Below are 20,763 nucleotides of genomic sequence, written 5' to 3'. Positions count from 1 at the left end.
GGATCATTAAGCAATATATAGAACATATACACAACAGAGATGATGGCACAGGACCCTACGCTTTGCGATGGTTGGTAGGGACGATGAATAAAAGAAACAAAATGACAAAAAAATTCAAAAATTAAAATTTCAAACAAAGCAAAGCACTTTCTTACGTATGATTTTATGTATGCCCTGTAATCGAAGATTTAAGGGATATATCTTTATAATTATTTATGGTTTTAGTTTTGTGTGTGTGTGTGTTTTTTGTTTTGTTTTTTCTTCAACTTAATTCAATTTTCCATTCAGTTCAATGTGTGGTGTGCCGCAGTCTATAGACATTATAGCCCTCTTAATATCATTTAAAATTGTATATATATAACATTTTGCATTTCTTGCGTGTTTTTTCTCTTTTCCTTTTCTCTTCTCTTTTATGTACAACATTTACGCGTATGCATGTCATGCGTGCCAGTTTTCCTTCGGGTATAATACATACACATTAATAGTACTCGTATATTTATCATCTTTTATAAATAAAAAATGGGGGGGGTTGTGGGAGGGGTGTGTTTTTTAAGCGCACTAAATGAATGCATATCATATCATCATGGTATATATGTCAGAGTATATATATATTTCTCTTCATTTCTTTTGTTTTTTTTCAACTGAATTTCAATTTTTTTTCTCAAGTTAATTTTTGTTCTTTTTTTTGGGGGGGGGGAGCATAGTAACTGGAACTCTTTTTTTTTTTAACTGGGGCCGTATGACTATATGCAGCTTACTTGTCTAATAATAATAATTATATTATAGATATTTCCTGTATATACTAGGTATATATATATATATAATATCTAGTGTGTGTGTGTGTGCCAAAGGGTAGAGCATCGACTCCTATCGTTCTCTCTTTCTCTCTGTCATCTACCGTACATAAATATATATATCTGTATGTGTATGTGTATGTTTATCTTTATCTGCTCCTCTGTGTCCTCTAGTTCTACATCTAGGTTTATGTTTCATCTTTAGTTTAGGGTGTTTTCTGTCGCTTATTGTTTAATTTTTTTGTTTAATAGACACCATTTTGCATTTTAATAGCAATAACAACGTTTTGAGTGCTGTCCCTCTCCTCCGCCATGCCATCTCATTCCCTTAGCTCTTCCGCTGATTGCGATTGCGATTGGGCTTGTGTTTGTTTTTGTGTCTGTGTCTGTGCCTGAGTTGGAACCTGTACCGAAACCAAAGACGAGGCCAAAGACTGCGATTGAGACTGCAATTGCTGCTGCAACTGTTGCTGCTGCTGCTGCTGCGTCTGCTGTTGCTGATGTTGTGCCGGTGATGGTGGCGGCCCAAATTTGCTGGTTATCTTGTGCGAGGCATTTACAATGGCCAGCTCATGCTTCGAGTCCAGATCACAATCGTACAGGCCACTCAGCGAGTCCAGGCTGAGCAGCCTGGAGCTGGCGCGACTCGACACCGACGTGTCATCCACATCGGGTGCATTGTACAGCGAATTGACATCCGAGAGTGCGCCCTCGGCATCGGTGAGACCGGCCTCATTCAGCAGCGAGATATTCTCCAGTCCAGGCTCATCCGTAATATAACCAGTGGACTCGGCACCACCTACAAAACAAACCGAAGAGTTTTCAGATTAAATTTCTATATAAATAAAAATCTGAACCATTTTACCTGTGGCCTCTTCACGGCAATCATCGTCTGACCATTCCGATTGGCTCTCCAATGGATTGGAGTCCATCGACTGATGGTTGAGATGTGCTGCCCCATATTTCAGCTCATCGTTTATCACATTCGATTCCAGGCCGCCGCTGCGCAGGCCACCAGCACAGCCAACACCGCCGTTCGTCAGCGGTGGCACATTGTTTTGCTCCTTTTGCTCATGCTCATGCGCCTCCACATCATCATCATCGTCGTCGTCGTCGTCGTCGTCATCGTCGTCGCTATCCACAGTTGTTTGCTTTTGCTTTTCTCCCGGGGCCTGCAGCAGGCGCTTTTGTCGCACATCCCGACCCACTTCATCGTCTTCGAACTCCTCGTCGGCCAGATTATCCTCTGTATCGTCACGCTCCTCCTGCTCCTGCACATGGTTGTATCGCTGCTGCTGTCTCTGCTGCTGCTGCTGATGCTGATGATGATGGTGATGATGGTGATGGTGATGATAGCGCGGGTGCCTCTGCTGTTGCTGCTGCTGTTGCTCCTGCAGGCCATCCAGACTCTCGTGGCTGTATTGCAGCTCCTTGGAGCGTGGCCGTTGGCGATGCGTCCCGCTGCGGCTGCTGTTGTTGCAACTGCTGCTGCTGCTGCTGCTCCATCATCTGATGGGTATGCGGATGCGACAGGGCATGCAATTGATTGCGATTCTCGTGTAGAATCTCGCACGATTCCGTGTCCGAGGTTTGCCTGCACAAATTATAGTCAAATTTATTTATACAATTCTCAAACTTGAATCAAATAAACGCAAACGAAAATAAAACAATTAAATAAACCAACCAGCAACCAAATGAAAATATATTTTTAATCCGCAAGCCGCATTTTTTTGATGGACATGGGCAGTGAGTGTTTTGGGGTGTGGGTGTGGGTGTTTGGTGTTTGGTGTTTGGTGTTGGGTGGTGGGCGGTGGGTGACTCACATTTGACTCGATTCCGAGGGATTCTTGTTGCGCGTTATCTCCTTGATGGCCTCCAGGCCCACCGGATGCTTGGCGATCATAAAACTGCTGCTTGCCGGCAGCCTGCCCATCAGTTCGTGATCCTGCTCGCGATTGTTCTGATGATTCGGATGGTTGTTGTTGCCGCTGCCATTCGAGTTGCTGCCACCGCTGAGATTGCCATTGCTGCTGCCACTGCCACCGCTGCTGCCATTGCCAGCTATGGCTCCTCCGGCTCCCGCTCCCACTCCCACTCCCTGCGCTCCCGACAGCTTGCTGTTGCTTACGGAATAGCTCATTTGCTTGCCATTGCTGGACTGCTGATCTGTTGCATTGGCTGCTGCTGCCAGGCAGCGTGCCCTTGAGGATTCATTGAGCAGTCGCTGCAGCTCTCTCTCGAAGGGGGATTTGGTGGTTGTGGTGTTGGCGGCGGCGGCGGCGGCGGTAGCAGACTGCCCCCCCTGGGCAGATCCGCTTGCCTTTTGGTAATCGAAACTGTTGCAGCTGTCGCCCTTGTTCTGGGTGTTGTTGCTCGTCGCATTGCTGGTCGTGTGCTGGCCCTGGCTCTCGGTGGTGGAGCTAAGCTCAAAGTCCTGCAGCTGGGCCATGTCCACGACCGGCGAGGTGGGATCCACTTGAATGTCGCACGGGTACAGCCACTGCAGGGGATTCACAAGTCCTCCTCCAGCTGCTGCAGCTCCTCCTCCACCACCGATGCCTGGCAGATTGTAGCCCACCGGATGCCCGTTCCGATGCAGCTGGTGATGATGGTGATGATGATGATGCTGGTGCTGGCTGCCATTGATCCTGGGCGAGTCCTCATCGCCCTCGCCTTCGCCCTCTGTTGTCTTCGAGTAGCTCTCATCGGAGCTGCTCATCGATGGGGAATGCGGCCGCGAGCTAAGGTCATCCGTGGAGGACATGTCGCGGCTTTCGTCCAACTCGGGCGGCAGCTTGGGCAGCGGCTTCATGTACGTGCGCAGCGTGGGCTTCGGTGGCAGTGGCACTGGCACTGGCACTGGCATCGCCACCGGCAACTGTTGCGAGTACATGGCATACTGCTGATGATGTTGCAGCATTTGGTGTCCATACAGCTGCTGCTGGGGGGCAGGAAGCGACTGCTGCTGTTGCGGATGCTGTGACAACACGGTGTTGGGAGAAGTGTAACGTGGTGGCTCGTACTTTGGCGCATGCTGCATGGGCATGATCTAATGGGGTTAGTCGGTGTCGGTGTGTGTGTGTGTATGTGTGTTTGTGGCAAGCGGATAGATGAGCGAACGAGACACAGATGTGCGTGTGTGTGTGTGTGTGTGTGTGTGGGTGGGTGGGTGGCATGCAAAGAGTGGAACACAGAGAGAAAGAGAGTTAGACACACATTTGGAGAGAGAGAGAGAGTTTCATCAGATATCACATTGAGAGCATTAGATTTGTGTGCAAAGGGGGAAGGTACTGTGGGGGGGGGGAGGTGCACGCATTAAAGGATCATCAGCAGGCCACAGCTATATATCTGTATATATATTAATCGGATTAAAAGTACCACAAATGGGTTTACCTATGCACCTGCATGTTTGCTGCATTATCTTTCTGTTTTTTTTTGCTTTGATTTCAAAGCAAACCCCTTCAGAGAACACCCCTCAAGGATTAGTGCTGGACATAGGCTTGGTCACACATTATAAAATATTCGATCTACAACTGCTTGCACACAACGAAAGCATTTCCTTCTTGCTCTTTTTCTCGTTAATATTTTACACTTCATTTCCTTTACGTTCAATACGAAATACACGTGCGGCAGCGCTCCTCGGTCTCGGTGCTTTTATGCTTAAAGCTTAAACCTATGCATATCTATACAATAAAAGCTTTAGCCTTCACAAATCTCAGCTTAATTAGTTTTTTTTTCAGCAGGAGCTCTTCATAGAAAATGTCTAAAAACGAAAATCTATGCTTGGTCTATCTTTTCGTCCAGATCTTCTCAGAAAAATTGCTAAAAAAAAACACAAACACCTATACAACCGCCCTTGGTCGGTAAAAGCTTAAAGCTTACATCTAGACTGAGCTTCGAAGCTTGGGGCTTAAACTTTTGCATATCTTCGAAGCTCAAAGTCTGAAAAGCCTTAAAAATCTCAGCTAAATGTGTCCTTTCTGTCCGAATGTCTCTGCACAGAATATCTCTAAAGCGTTTATAAAACTCCACTTAAACGTAATAAAATTCTATCTCCATATTTTTCACACAAATATTGGCATATAAAAATCTGTTAGTTAGTCACAAATGGAGGATGGCCATGGGTATGGGTATGGGTATGGGGGATGGGAAGGTACTTTGGAGGCAACATCTGGAGTTTACTCTGGAGGTTGGTTCTGGTTGCGGTCCATCATTCATAGCAGAATCTCCTTGCCCCAGAGCCTCTCCATTTCAACAACATCAATGTCAATGTCAAGGTCATCGTAGTCTTCGTCCTCATCTTCATCTTCATCTTCATCACTCACCTTGGCTACCGGCGCGACGCTGCTGGCATGCAATAGCGGCTCGCTCTCACGGCAGTGGCCATACCCCAGGCTGGTGGCTGACGATGGCTGATGCTGATTTTGATTCTGATTCTGATGCGGATTCGAATGGAGATGATGCATTGGATGATGGCCATGCTGGTTAAAGGGCAACGCCATGCTGGGCGGCGGCGCATATGTGCGCAGCTGAAGCTGATCACGATCTAGTTCGCGTTCGCGTTCGCGATCACGATCACGCCGCGGCATCATGAAGCAGTCGCCGACACCGCCGCCACCGCCGCCACCACCACCACCGAGCACTCCAGCCACATCCATGCTCAGGCTGCCATGATGCTGTGGCCGCTGGGCAAGAAGCTGCGGTGGTAGCTGCTCCATCAGCTGATGCTGCTGATGCTGGGAATGCTGCTGCTGGGTATGCGGATGCCTGCCACCGGGATTCGGATTCTCAATGATATTAAATTCGCGCAACATTACCGAAGGAATGGGCTGGTGCTGGAGCTGGTGCTGGTGCTGGATCTGGATCTGGTGTTGGATCTGGTGCTGGAGTAGGATCTGGTGCTGGTTATGGGCTGCCACAGCCAGGGGTAGAGGGACAGCAGCAGATGACGGTGTTGTTGTTGTTGTTGTTGTCGCCGTTGACGTCGCCCCCACCATGTAGTGTTGGTGGTGGTGCTCCCCATTATGGCCATTCTCGCGTATATTCGGCAATCCCCCATTGGCCATAAAGTTCGGCTGCTTTTGCAGCTTACTGTTGAGACGCTGCTGTTGCTGCTGGTGCAAATGGTGCGGCGGTGGTGGAGCGGGCAGCGCCAACGGCATTGGCATTGGCAGCGGCAGTGGTTCCAGCTGCTTGTGCTGATGCTGCAATAGCAGCTGCTGCTCCTCGCCACCGCCACCGCTGCCGCCGCCCACCGCAGTGTATAGATGGCCGTTCTCCTTCTTGCTGTAGGTGTCCGTATTGACGCGATTCTCCGGGAATTGTGAGGCCTTCATGTAGTAGTCCGGTCCGTGCATGCTCTGCGGCAGCGACATGGCATTCCGCACCTCTCCATTCAGTGATTTGCTGCTATTGTCGCACAGGAAATACGTGACCATGTCGCCCTTGCCCTTCACTTTGATGGTCCCCCGGCAGCTGCATATGTGGAACGAGTGATTAGCGATTAGCATGGGGTTGCGGTTCGTTTACTGGCATTGGTATGCCCAATATTCTTACCGAAACTCAAAGTGCGATCCCACCAGACTGTCGACCACCTCCTGGGTGACCTGCGAGTAGCCGGGCACACCCGTGGAGTCCATGCGGCTGGCCACATTCACCGTATTGCCCCAGATGTCGTATTGCGGCTTTCGGGCACCGATCACACCCGCCACCACAGGACCAATGTTGATGCCTGTCAGGGAAGAAAGCAAAATAAGAGTATAATTAATCGATCATTCATCTTTTTTTATCGATAGGTCTTTTTATTAAAATGTCGCTTGCTCTTTCATAAATCTCTTTCCCTTGAAATGATTTTACTCATTTATCGATAATTATCGATATTCAATCTGAGTGTAATTAAACGATAATCATCTATGTTTATCGATAAATTTTGTTATTAAAATATAGCTTGCTCTTTCATAAATCCCTTTCCCTTGAAATGACTCTACTAATTTATCGATAATTATCGATATTCAATACGAGTGTAATTAATCGATCATTCATCTATATTTATCGATAGATTTTTTTATTTAAATGTCGCTTGCTCTTTCATAAATCTCTTTCCCTTGAAATGACTCTACTAATTTATCGATAATTATCGATATTCAATACGAGTGTGATTAATCGATTATTCATCTATGTTATCGATAGGGTTTGTATTAAAATGTGTAAATGAATTTACTAATTTATCGCAAATTATCGATATTCAATACGAGTGTAATTAATCGATAATCATCTATGTTTATCGATAGGTTTTTGTTATTAAAATGTGGCTTGCTCTTTCATAAATCTCTTTTCCTTGAAATGACTCTACTAATTTATCGATAACTATCGATATTCAATACGAGGACTAGAATATGGATGTTGTCTTAGCTACTGTTTATACACGCTACACGCTAATTATTTTCCTTGCTATGATTCCCCATAAAATCCCTCCTAGCCCCATGACCCACGACTTCTCGTTGGTTGGTTACTCACCCACTCGAAGCATAAAATTATTGTACGAGTGACTGTTGATCTCCTGCAGCGACAGCCGCATGGCCTTCACGTATTCGGTCAATGCGGTCATGTGGCGACGCACCGAATTGGGATCGTTGGGCTGGATCTTGAACTCGGGTATGAGACCCACAACGGCCATGTAGGTGCTGCCCACGGTCTTGATCTTATCGATGCCCCGAAAGCGATCCTCCTTGAGCAGCTCATCAAAGTCGGCAATGATTTCGTTGAGCAAACGCAGACACTCCAGACCCTGATCGGAGCCATCCATTTCGGTGTAGAATTCATTGAAGTTCGGTACGCTGGCAAAGATGACGCCCACCTTGGCGTAGCTCTGATGGTAAAGCTCCTGCGTTAAGAAAGGTGACAGGTGAAAGGCAACAAAGAGTCGGTTAAAGTGAGATTGGGTCAATTGGGTGTGCAGCCCTTACCATATTGTTGCGGAATTGTGCATCGAGGAAATGTGCAGCCACATGAGCGGGCAGCAAATTGTGCAGAATGCGCTTATTCGACTCCTGCAGCACATCCATTTCCTTCTTCTCCTGTGAGGCCTGCAGTTGCCATAGAAAATCGAGACGGGCGGTGCCCTCAACCAGTCGGCCATGCACCAAAATGGCAATCATAAAGATGACAATGCGCGCCAATGAGATCAAATGGAGCGGAATCGATGCGCTGCAAGCACAGAGTACACAGAGTGTTTTCGTGGATCAATTCGATTAGTGGCCAAAAATAAATAAACGCGACCTACTTCACCCGATGGTCGTAGCACTCGAAGATGTTCTGATGCGACAGCTCAATAAATAAACCATAAATGGTGCCCATGCCCAGCACCAGCAGCGACTTGAATATGATGGGCAATCTGTGTGCGGCAATAAAAAAAACAGATGTGTGTTAACATTTATGTAGATGGGCTCCCTCCTTTAGGTGCGTCTTACCTGAGAAACACCGACACTGAGAGGAAGGCAAATGCCGCCGACAATGACACGTACTGTGGCAGCGAGCACTTGCGATGGGCATCGCTGGGATATGAGAAAAAGTGCGGATCCAATTGGCGGCTCGACGACCAGGCCGTGGCCGTGGCATTGCCCGAACAGGGATGATCCGTGACGCAAGTAAACTATAGAACAACAAATAATTTGTTTATAGCGAATTTCATTCATAGAAGGGAGTATTTGCGGGTACCTACCACATTCACTTGTCCCACCGAATAGATTAAGATTATTGTAAATATGGTGATGGCCATGCGCAGGCTGAAGCTCTCCGAAATGTCCCAAATGATCCACTTGAGGCGCACGGCCAGCAGCAGCATCAGTATGGCGCTCACCCAAATGAAGGCCGTGAGAAAGAGCAGCAGCAGTATGAGTGTCCGTGGCAGGGCGGTCACCTGCAGCGCCGCACCGAGTATGAGCAACAGCAGCGAACAGCCCATGGCGGTGGTGAAGCCCAAATCGAAATCCTTGTGATACTCCCGCTCCATGTCGCTCTGGCGGAAACGCAACGTCAATCGGTCCACATGCTCCGACTTGTCGCAGTCCACGGATCTGGCGTTGATCGCCTGCGAGAGGAAACGATTCACACGATTCGTTGGCTGATGATGCGCTGCCACTGAATGCCGTTTGCGGAAAGGTCGCTTGAATTTGTCCGCCACCTTGGACTGTGACTGTGTGTGTGTGTGTATTTGTGTGTGTGTTTGTGTGTGTGGGTGTGTGTGTGTGTATGCAACAGGCGCAGGAGCACAAATGGGAAGAAGGAAGGAAGAAAATGGTATTTCGGTTAGTTGTAGTTACTGTTCCCGGATGGTTTTTCGTTTTCTTGTCGCTGGCTGGCTGCTGATTGCTGGCTGAATTTTTTTTAGAGAGATAGACAAATTTTTTTTTTTTTTTTGCTTATGCACTAGCTAAATGCTAAATGCTACGAAATGGGGCGGCTAAATGCTACAGATGCTAAGGCATGCGGTTCCGGTTAGGAAATTTACTGGATTACTATGGCGGTAGGGGGGGGGGGGTTACTGGGAACCACACGACACAACAGATTGCAGTAAGCATGCTCTATGTATGGCAGACAAACAGAGAGAGAGAGAGAGAGAGAGACAGTGTGGGCGTGAGAGGCAGAGAGCTTAAAGAAACTGAACGAAAGTCAGGGCAGAAAATAGCTAAGTATGTAATGTTTGTATGTATGTATGTCGAATGATCAGAAGCTTTACGGCAACGAAACTGAACGATGCTGGACGAAACAAGCGCTGCATGAAGGAAGGCCCCCCCCCCTGCCCCGCCCACGCAGATGCAACACAACTTAACGAAAGCAAAATCAAAAGCATAAACTAAACGAATGAGAACAAACAACGCTTGCATATACAGTTGTGGTCAGAGTTTTAGTTGTGGTTTTTTAAGAATTGAATTGAATAATTGAAGCACATATCTTTCAATATCAAAAACTTAACAAAATGTATTTCTTCGTATTTTTAGTATTTTTTTAGTATTTTTTAAAGTATTTTTTAACGATAAAAAATAAAATAATTAACAAACAGTTATTTTAGTATTAATTTTTAGCCAGAAAACAACTCAAGAAAAAGTCTGGTATTTTTTACGTATTTTATTTTTAGATATCTACAAATTTATTTAAGTATTTTTTCAATATTTTAAATATTTACGTATTTATTTTAGTATTTTTTCAATATTTTAAATATTTACGTTTTTTTTTTAAGTATTTTTCCAATATTTTAGATATTTTCAAAACGGTTTATCAATAAATTGTTTCAAGTAGTTTATTAAATTTAAAAACTAAAAAAAAATTCGAGATAGAATTTTATTATTTTTTGAGTATTTAAGTATTAGTTTACATGCATATCGAAAGACTTTGAGCATTTTGACCGCAACTGTACTGAAAATGAGTGGTTGCAACACGAAACGACACACAAATTCGAAGGAACGAAGACGTAGACGTAGAATGAACGAAACTTGGTACAACACAATTGAACGAAAACATGAACCGGAATGCGGAACGAGAACGATTGAACGAACGACTGAACAAATGAACGAAAATTATAGATTGTTTTTTTTTTGTTTTTGTTTTTGGTTGCTGCTCTGCTCACTTTATTGTTCTTGTGATTGTGCCTATGAATGCGACTAATCGTACTCGCTGTTGAGTTGGGATCTGTGCCTACGGTCACTTGGACACTGCCACTGCCCCCAACGCAGCCACTGCCATTGCCACAGCCGACACTGCCACCGTCAATACCGACACCACCACCACCACCGCCGACACCACCAGCACCGCCGACACCACCACTGCCGACGACGCTACCATAACCCATGGGTGGCATGCCATGAGCGTGCGGTGGCGGTGTGGCATGCAAGATTTTCTGCAGGCGTATTACCTAAATCAGAGATCAGAGAAGTACACAGGAGTATTCAAAATAGATTCATAATACATCTAAAATATTTATGTAAATATATAATTGATAGAAAAAGAGAGATCAAATATTGCTTATCATAGGAGTGGTTTTTTTCTAAACATAAATTATAGCCAGAGATACGGATTAATAGATTAAAGAGCAAGTGAAAGAGGTGGAGCAAGTGAAAGAGAGGGAAAATAGGCGCAAAGTGTAAGGAAAAAAATATCTTAACGAAACACAATAAACGCTGACAGATCACTGAAAGATTCGATTAGCAGTAAGCTGCAGAATGAGCCTAGAAATACATTATCAAAGATTATAGAACACTCAGAGCTAAAAGTGAATGATTTTCTACTACTCTATTTTTCTATAATCTTTGATGGCACATAGCTTAGAGAAAGGCTTAAAGGAACTGCACAAACTAAGAGATAAAAAAAATAAATCCCCTAAAGATCTCCTTGGTGGAGATCTCTTTTAGGCAAATTATCTTCTGATATCAGCTGCTGTGTAGTGTGTGTGTGTGTGTAGTTTGTGTGTGTGTGTGTTTGTGTATTCAATGAAGAAATATCTAACCAATTTTGATGTCCCATAAATATACACATTATACAAGTATTCTACATCTACTACACACAACATCGACGCAACGTAACGTTTTGTTCAAATATACAATATAAAAAAAAAAAAATATACACTCGATCTTTATGCTACACAATGTGTTGTTAGTAGTAGACACCAGCATCCACATCATTATTAATTATCTAATATTATTGTTATACGATATACGATAGATATACATCAGATATACAAGTTAATGGATAATATAATGCCAGCCACTACGAAACCAAAAACAAAAATATCAAAAAAGAGCCCACTCAAAAACGGAAAAGCTACTCGGAAAAACAAAGAAGGGAGGGTACAACTGAGGAAAACTAAGGAAATCAATGGAGCTGTTCAACGGGCGGGGGTATCCTTACGGAAAAGGAGAATACTACTTTAAATATTTTTTTTACACTTTTTTTTTTTGGGCGAAAGGCAAAACTTACCGCATCCTGAAAGTAAACGAAAGGAAACAAATCAAAGAACGAAAATCAAAAGGAATCGCAGTTTTACACAGCAAGCGACCTTCGGACACTACCCATCGATTTGAAGAGAAGGTGGAACAACAGGACACTCGGTACAGAAATGAAAATTGTACATCAAGCCACAGGTAAAACAAAAAAAAGACCCCCGAACCACGATCCCACCCCCACGGACATGCAACAGGAGCTACGGCAACAGAAACAGAAATAAAACTGAAACAGAAAATCGATCTACAGGAACTCCTTTAACGATTCGATTCAATCGAATCCAATCCAATCCATCCGACAGACAGTGAAACCTACCTTGCGTGAACCCTTCTCCGATACGGCCTGTACACTGCCGCCGACGCCGCCGCCACTGGTTGCCTCACAGGTGCTGCCACGTGCCACGCTGAGACCAACGCCCAGACCCACACCGGCGCCGCCCACCAATGCATTGGCCGCCGACGGAAACGAACCGGTGGCAATATTCGAGAACGGCACTGGCTCCGAGAACTTGATCGTGTGCAGCAGTTGCATGACCACATTCGAGACATTCCGGAATGACAGCTTGCGCCTGCTGCCAATCGCCGAGCGTACGCCCAGAGTGTTGAGCATTAGGGGCTGCAAAAAAGACAAGCAAAAAGGAGGAATGATACACATATATTTAGGGGAAAGTAAAGGCACTCTAACTACCTTGCGACGATGCGGTGGTGGCACTATAAAGAACGTATCCACTCCATGATCGCGCAGATACGACGATCGCTCGTCGCCGTGTCCGGCCTCCACTTCGTACTCGCCCGACAGCGAATCGAGGGTGGCGCGTGTGACATGCACTCGTCCTGGTTCACCGCCCGATTCCATATGATTCGCCAGGGTCACATCGTTCGACCACACATCGAACTGCCACTTGCGTAGGCCCAGAACGCCGCACAGCACGCGGCCCGTGTGAATGCCCACGCGCATATTGAGTATGACATCGGTGGCCTCGACGACAGTGCTGGAAGGAATCGGTTATACCTTACTTTTGGATGTTTACTCTTGGATTTGACTTACGCAATGGCATCGATCATATCGAGTCCCATTTCCACGGCACATTTTGCATGATCCTTGCGGGGTTCTGGCAAACCCGAAACACAATAATAGCAATCGCCCAATATCTTAATGCGCAGACAATGATTATCCTAAGGAGGGCGAATATATACACACAAATAGATTAGAAACAGTCGAAGAATGGTAAGCTTTAATTCTATAAATATCCCATTATTAATTGTATAAAAATGTCTCGTTGCTTCGTTACCCCATCATTTAATCAATGATACTTGAGATAGCTACTTTGATAGTAAATGAATCGTTAATTCATTGCAAAAATGTTCTCGTTGCTTTAATAGAAGAGTCACTCGTTGCTTTTTTACCATTGATTTTCGTTAGCTAAACACTTTTTCTTTGAATTTATTCTCGTTACTTAAGTATTAATTATACTCGCTAGTGGTGATTGTAGCGAGTGATGATTATGAAAATCCCCAGACTCCTCAGACTTACATGTGCCAACTGATCGAATCGTCCAAATAGCTCATTGAGCAACCGCACCAACTCCTGGGCACTGCACTGCGAAGAGAGCACCGTGAAGCCCACAATGTCCGCAAAGAGAATGCTGACATTCTCATGCTTCTGGATGTAGATGCGATGAAATTGTCCGGCCACTGGCGAGAGGATGTCGTTCTTCATCTGCATGGCAACATGCTGGGGCAGGACAGAGAGTAGCAATCGCTCCAGCTTCTCGTTCTCGTCCTGGATCTCCAGACGAGAGGCGATGCAGTTGCGCGTATCCAGGAAGGTCCTTCGCTGGGCACGCTCCATCATAATGTTGACCACCAGCCCCGCCACATTCACGCCAATGAAGATGACAATATTCGCAATCAGCTGGTTGTACTCCAGATAACGCAGGGCATCCGTGAAAATCTTATAGACGGTGAGGCTGATGTGCACCGAGGGCAATGTGATGCCGAAGGCCACAGCCTCCCATATCTGCAGCGGCATCATGGCGTAGGCCAGAAACACAACGAATACAATCTGCCAGACGCCCTCGGCCATCACCTCCTTGGTGTCCACTGGAAAGACGCTGCCCAGCGTCGGCATCGAAACCACACAAATGCTGGCCGTAAACAGTAGAATCCCGTAGCATAGTGTCGGCAAATGGTGATCCTTGATCACCGAACATTGCAGCAGAATCAGCACCACGGCGAACAGCAGGCAAACGATCGAATTGAAGATGTTCTGTATTTAATATGGGATTTTATGGATTAGTTTTAATTTGCTTATGCAAATGCATGCATAATTCGTAGTAAATTTTACTTGTAAATGCTTACATGAAAGGTGGCTGCATTGTTGAAGGCCAGCGAGAGGGCCGCCATCACTCCGCACAACACCACAACGAGTGCAACGACACCGAGCACCGAGAAGCGCTGCAGCTTAAGCGTGTACCGCTGATAGAGGCACTCGAGCTCATCGTTCTCGAAGCGGAGCGTATTGAGCGGGCGGCCACGCGTTGCCTTCACGGCATGGTCCATGCAGCACCGCTGCCGCCGCCGCTAATGCGGCAGCCTGCACAGCTCCTCCTCCTCCACCCTTCGGGTGGGGGCAGGCACAAAAAGATTTTTCTGCAAAAGAGAGGAGGAAGTGAGAGTCCATGAGTGACCTTGAATGTGTATTGGTTCATTGGAGAGGAAAATGTGACGTGTCGTGTCGTCGTCCTCCCCGCGCCATAAAAAATAACAAAAATTTCCCTTCCACATTTCACACGCTGAAAATACATGCTAAAAATAATCAGAGAAAAGCTGAGGCGTGTGAAATCAATCAATGTTCAGAGCACCAAAGCACCTCCCCTCCAACAAACCAACCCACGCACTTCAGTGTCCGAGAATCCGAGAATCTGAGAATAGTATTCGCGCGCGTCTTTCTGTCATTTTCAATGGAAGATTAATGACGATTTATATGCCGGCAATCCGTTGAAATCATTAAAATATTATGCACAAATTCATTTCGAAATTAGAAATCCGTAATTAGTCGAGCTTTAACGAGTGCTGCTGCAACAACAACAGTATGGATCGATGTCTATATTCGGACGCAATGTCCGATGTCCAATGTCCGATGTCCGAGAGCGAGAGACGTTAAATCAATTAGGCATGAAAACATTTATAGGCATTCGTCAGCAACGGCAGGCAGGCAGGCAGGCAGCAGTAGCGGCGGTGGCTACTCTAGGATTGGGTGTGGATGTCGATGTGGATATGGAATGGGGTGTTGAGCGTTGGTAAGGTGCCATTATGTGGGTTTTTATCATGGTAACCCTTTTTTTTTTGCCACCGTTTGCTTAATTAATGTCACTCCTCATTAGCAGCTTCGAGCTTCGACGCTCCTTGTCACACGCATTGGACACAGTCCACAATTCCTTTCCATTTCATTCCGATTGTTCTCCTCTCTCTCGGCAATCTGCGGCTCTCTCTCAGCCACCAACAGCAAAGCGAGCGCATGGCAGTGGTGTTTCTGTTCCTCGGTGGGACACGATCGTTCGTGTCGACAAACGGGACATCACCTACACGTCGTAAGCTTCGATTCGGTCGCCCTCCCACGCAATGCACACACTTGCAATTCCACTATTCTGTCAATTCTGCATCTGGCGCTCTCTCAGCAGCAGCAGCAGCAACAACAAAAACAACAAATATGCTTGCGCTGAGAAGACAAGCCGAACTTTGTTGTTGCTGTTCTCTGTCATTTAATTCCACGAGCTTTGCTCTCACCTACTGCAGTTTCTTCGTTCCATTGCTCTCTCACCCTGCGCTCTCTCACCAAGTAGTAATGCCATCTATCCTTTGCTCTCTCAGCCACAGCAACAACAACAATCAGCCCTACGCACTATGGGTACTTTTTGTCGCTTTAATCCAAATAATCAGCAATTTTTGTATAATCATATTCAATAATCAGTACGAGTACTGATAACGCCATGCCTAAATTCTTAAATAAATTTCCTTATTCTTGTGAGCAGTTGTAATGTTAATTAATTAAGCGCAAAGAAGCCTTTTGACAGGGTCAATTTATGAGAGGCCCTTGTTCTGCATGTTCCCACAGTGCGGCGGCGCTCTCCCTCGAGTCACGCTCTCAGCAAAAACGTGTGAAGCATGGGACGGTATCTAACGGGATTTGACTTTGCGCGTTCCTTGTCGATTCCTTGATTCATTTTTTTCTCATTTCTATAAATTTATAGCACGTCCTTACTTCTCATCTCCTTTCATTTCTTCGATATTGTATTCTTCCAGAAACAAGTTCGGAGAAGCTCAAAATAATACTGCTAAACGAGAAACCAAAATCAAGATGGTATGTACATGTAATCCTACCCAAGATCTCCCTCATAATCTTTCGATAATCTACTGTTACATACTGATCTGTGGATGTTCTTCTCATGATCTTTGGATTGATCTACTGAATGTCAACGGATGATCTCATAGGTACAACGAACTGTCGTGAGAGGATTATTGATCCCCGCGCATTCGTTTGTGGCTTGTGTTTGCTACCCCCCCAAAAAACTCAGCCAACACTTGAGTACTCAACGACCATACGAATAACACCAATATGAATACAATGAATATGTTCGAATACATAGAACCCGCGGTGTTTGAACAGTTGCCGAAGATACAGGCCCGACAATTAGATGTCAACATATGAACATACATAAATATGTATGTAAATGGTTGTAGATCTTTTGTTTTAATTTTCAGATCTTTCCATTCAGTCAGTCAGTCAGTCACTCTATCCATGTGAGTGTCATGCCATTATTCAAATGGCTGGTGAATCGTTGGATTATTTTCGTTGTGTATTTGTTTGGGGAGCCGCTTGTTTGCTTTTGGAGGCGAATCATTTAATATTTTTTCAATGCTGATACTGATGTCTGCGATGTGTGCGCGCATTTGTGTCGAATTTGCATTTCTCGCAGCGACAATTACAAATATAATGAGACGTGAATATTTTCAAAAAATATATTGTCAAGAGTCCCATGGCTCCAATGTTTTGTGTGTACATATGTACATATATGTTCCAAAAAGCATACAAAAAAAAAAAAAAGACCAATTCTATTTGCGGCACGAGGCAGGCACACAAAGTTTTTCAACGAGTTATGCAAGCAGGAAAATCCAAGTGCGAAACATTTTCTTTTGCCCCAATAAATTGTTTGTGGCAAGCACTTTGTGCGAGTGCAAAATGATTGATGATTGTGAATCGAAAATAAATCAACTGAAGAGATTGCAGTCGTAGGAGGAGCACCCACCAACCACCGCCTTTTCGCTGTCATTTTGGGGATCATCTTCATCTCTAAATCCACACACACACACCACACACTCGCTCTCTCTCTCTCTCTCTCTCACACAGCCGTTTCTCTTTGGATGCAAAAACATGACATTTGTCTTGTGTTTTTCCGCTTGTTTTTATCCGCCTGATGGACAGTCCACCCAAGCATTCACCGCATTCTCTTCCTCCGAAAAACGACGACAGATCCACTCGAAAGAGTTCAGAGTCCAAAGATGTTCCCTGCCAACGATACACCACTCACATCCACCCACCCCCCAAACCGACCCACTGGGAAGTGAGGCCACGCCCTCTCAGTAAAAGGGCGGAGCAGCGGTTAAGTTCATTGTCAATCAAATGGCTCTAATAGCATTGTCATTCGACTTTGGGCTGCCCATTAAATAGATTTTAGTGGAATTCTTTGGGAGCGTGTCTATCTTGTATTAATAGTTTTTTCATTATTATTTTATCTATATTTATTTATCCATTCTTTATATATTTTTTGCTAATTTGTTTATTATTTTTCTATATTTTATTTACATATTTTATCTATATATTTTTTTTCATATCTCACTTTATTTTTAATTTATCTATCTATCTATCTTTTATATATTTTGTTTCTAATTAATTTTTACCTATATTTTACCTCTTTTATCTAAAATTTGTTTACCTTTCTTTTGTCTCTTGTATATATCTATCTATCTATCTATCTATCCTTGCAGATAAGTATCTTCTTGTATGTTTTTTCCATTGTTTATGTTGAATGCTTGTTTTTCCCTTAGCTACATCATACCCCTTAACCAACACAAATACGGGGTATAAAAATATAAAAACTGCATTTGCATGAAAGTCGAATTTTCAGTGATTTTTCGTTAGAGAATGTTTGCTCGTTAAATGATTTTTCAATCAATTCTCTACATCAATTGGCGGCAATTAAGTTTGCAACACTTTTGATGGATTCTGCATTTAATCATTAGCATCATCATCATCATCATGATCATCATTGACAGAGCATCATCATCGGCATCATCATCTGGCTCGTTCATCATCATTCTTCCCATATAATCAATCAAATTTTCCATTTCCAATTTTCGCTTTCGTCGTCGTTCGTCTGGCGCCCGACAAACAAATTAAGAAAAAGCCATAGAAAAACTAATGCAAAAAGTAGAAGCAACAAAACAGTTGTGGAAAATGACGCAAACACAGAAAATATTTAGCAAAAAAAAAAAACAAGAGGGAAAGAAAATGGGAAAAGTATATATGTACATATAGAAACGAAAACCATAGGAAAAGGTTTTTATGGGCCACCCTCCCGCTCCTCACTGCGACAGGATTTGGGATAAAATATTAAGTTTTTGCAAAAAAGTTTAAGGGGAAACCTTTTGTAGACCAAACCTTAACCAAAGCTCTTAAAAATCAACAAATAATGGAAAATGTGTCATAGCTAAGGGTATTCAATGGTAAAATCGAATAAAAGTAAAATGAATCAAAAAATTAATGGAAAAATAAACAGAACGAGTGGAACCAATACAACCCATTTATGTATGTTTATGTTTAAGTAAATGCGCCGATTCGTTCATACATTTAATAGTTACGAAGTGAGAGGATAAAGAGAAAAATGTACCTAACAGAATGAACCTGAGCTATTTAAAATATTCCTTAATGGCTTCCTCTTTCCAATACCATTGATCATTCACAGTCACCTCCACCTCCACCCACTGCTTCGATCAATCATACAAATTTACAGCAGCAGTCAGTGCAAAAACCTGCGAATATTTGTAAGGGGGAAAATTCTCGTGCACATCTCGCGCATCCGTAAACACAATTTTGCTATAGGAAAATTCTATTAAGAGGAAAATGTTGTTTCCGCAACAGCGTTTTCCTTTCCTTTCTACATTATAATTTGTTTTGCAGCAGCAGCAGCAATCTCTATCCATCGGAAGCCCCAGAAGCCCACAGAATCATCTGTGCAGCGGTCCAAAAACTAATTATATTTTGTATCTTTGTGTCTGTACATGATATACACCATGTATCTACAGCCAGCCATCCATCCATCCATCCATCCATCTACATACATAAGTATATCGAACAGCAGACAGCAATCGCCCACAATGTGCCCCTTTTTGTGGCATATTTGCGGATATTTTGCCATCCACTTCAAAAAGAGTCTACAAATAATTTGATTACCGAGTTTCTCTCTGCATCTTTGTAAATGTTTCTCTTGCCTTTCCCTTTTGGGATTTTTCCCGCTTTTCCGCCCCTTTATTTTTATTGCCATTTAATGTAGGACATCATCAGTTTCGGTGGCACAGAATGTTGTGCCCTGCAACAAAAATTGACCCCCGAAAATCGGAAAAAAAAAATTGGAACAGCAGAATGGTAGGAGGCTGGGGAGGCGACTGGCGCCACATAAAATGTTTTGTCGCGCCAAAGGAAGTCGCACATGTGCAAGGGATTGCTCTCTCCCTAGCCCAGCCCCCATCCCCCATCCACCAACCTCCACCCCATTCCCATTCCACATCACATTACCCCCCGCCCCCTGCATGTTTATTGGCATTTGTGTGTGAAAATCGAGATCCAAAGTGGGGATATGGATATCCAGACGAGTGGCATGGTGGCTTGGACGTAGCAATTACCCTGTGGAATACTCACTGCAGATATTACTGAAAAATCAATTAAATGTATCTACTAAATGGGAAGATTTGCGAATACCTTTAGATATACATATATCTTTAGATATGGGGATTATTTAACAAAAATTGGATTTTTAAATAAAGATTTCCCAAGATGAAATGGACTTGTGTTAATTTAATGTGGATTGAATGTGTGTTGTATGTAGATTGTATGTGGATTATATGTGGATTGTATGTGGATTTGTATGTTGAGTGTGTGTGGATTGTATGTAAATACAATTTAGGTAAATTTAGTTTGGATTGCACATTTGTAGATGGTATTTGGATGAAGTGGGAGTTATTTTCAATTAGTATAAGGATTGTATGTGGACTGTATATGGATTGTGAATTTTATGTGGGAAACTGACCGACGGAAGGTGCCCCAAGAGGGAGACACATAGGATGGACATATAGAATATAGAATACAAAGGGATCTAAGCTACACAGATCTACAAGATATTTATGCATTTCTACACGAAGATAAAATCTAAAGGAATACCCCCCAAAGTTCAACAGTAAAGTTAAAAAAATAGTGAAGCAATCTACAAAACATAGGGGATGGGTTGTCTACCATAGGATCTCTACATAGAGGGATATCAATAGAAATGCCCCGAAATACTACAGGAAAGACGCAGCATTTATAGGGACTCCATACCCCCTAAACTATTTTTCATTTATTTCTTTTTCACTTTACATTTTTTATTTATGATTTCACTTTGATTCTTTGGATAGTTATGACATTTTCATCGCGATGATATGTTTTTGGGAATGTGTGTGTGTTGTGTGTATGTTGTGTGTATGTTGTGTGTGTGTATGTGCGAGTGTTACGTTTATCATGTATCTATTCGATTTCTAAAATGTTGGTTATTTCCATCAGAGCGGCTTTTATCTGAGCCAAATCAGATTTTAATTGATTCATTTCTTCAATGATTAAGTCTAGGGCCGATTCATCATCCGCTGCCTGAAACTTGATCTTC

General features: G+C 43.8%; 1 protein-coding gene across 1 annotated transcript; it reads right to left on the bottom strand.

Annotated features, from left to right (window-relative positions):
• Positions 1-727: 727 nt before the first annotated feature.
• On the bottom strand, positions 728-14,440 carry LOC111065172 (Ca(2+)/calmodulin-responsive adenylate cyclase). The gene is given in 17 exon segments (XM_022353186.2): positions 728-1,593; positions 1,660-2,251; positions 2,253-2,388; positions 2,618-3,843; positions 5,120-6,269; positions 6,351-6,525; positions 7,311-7,677; positions 7,760-8,000; positions 8,077-8,187; positions 8,264-8,445; positions 8,515-8,988; positions 10,420-10,704; positions 12,105-12,404; positions 12,477-12,780; positions 12,837-12,964; positions 13,323-14,057; positions 14,150-14,440. Coding segments are annotated over 17 exon segments (7,086 nt in total). The 5' UTR covers positions 14,351-14,440; the 3' UTR covers positions 728-1,114.
• Positions 14,441-20,763: the final 6,323 nt, after the last annotated feature.

The sequence above is a fragment of the Drosophila obscura genome, unplaced genomic scaffold (assembly GCF_018151105.1).
Source record: "Drosophila obscura isolate BZ-5 IFL unplaced genomic scaffold, ASM1815110v1 contig_73, whole genome shotgun sequence".
Taxonomy (NCBI): Eukaryota; Metazoa; Arthropoda; class Insecta; order Diptera; family Drosophilidae; genus Drosophila; species Drosophila obscura.
The sequence above is the reverse complement of the archived record's forward strand: the minus strand, read 5'-3'. Positions and strand labels throughout refer to the sequence as shown.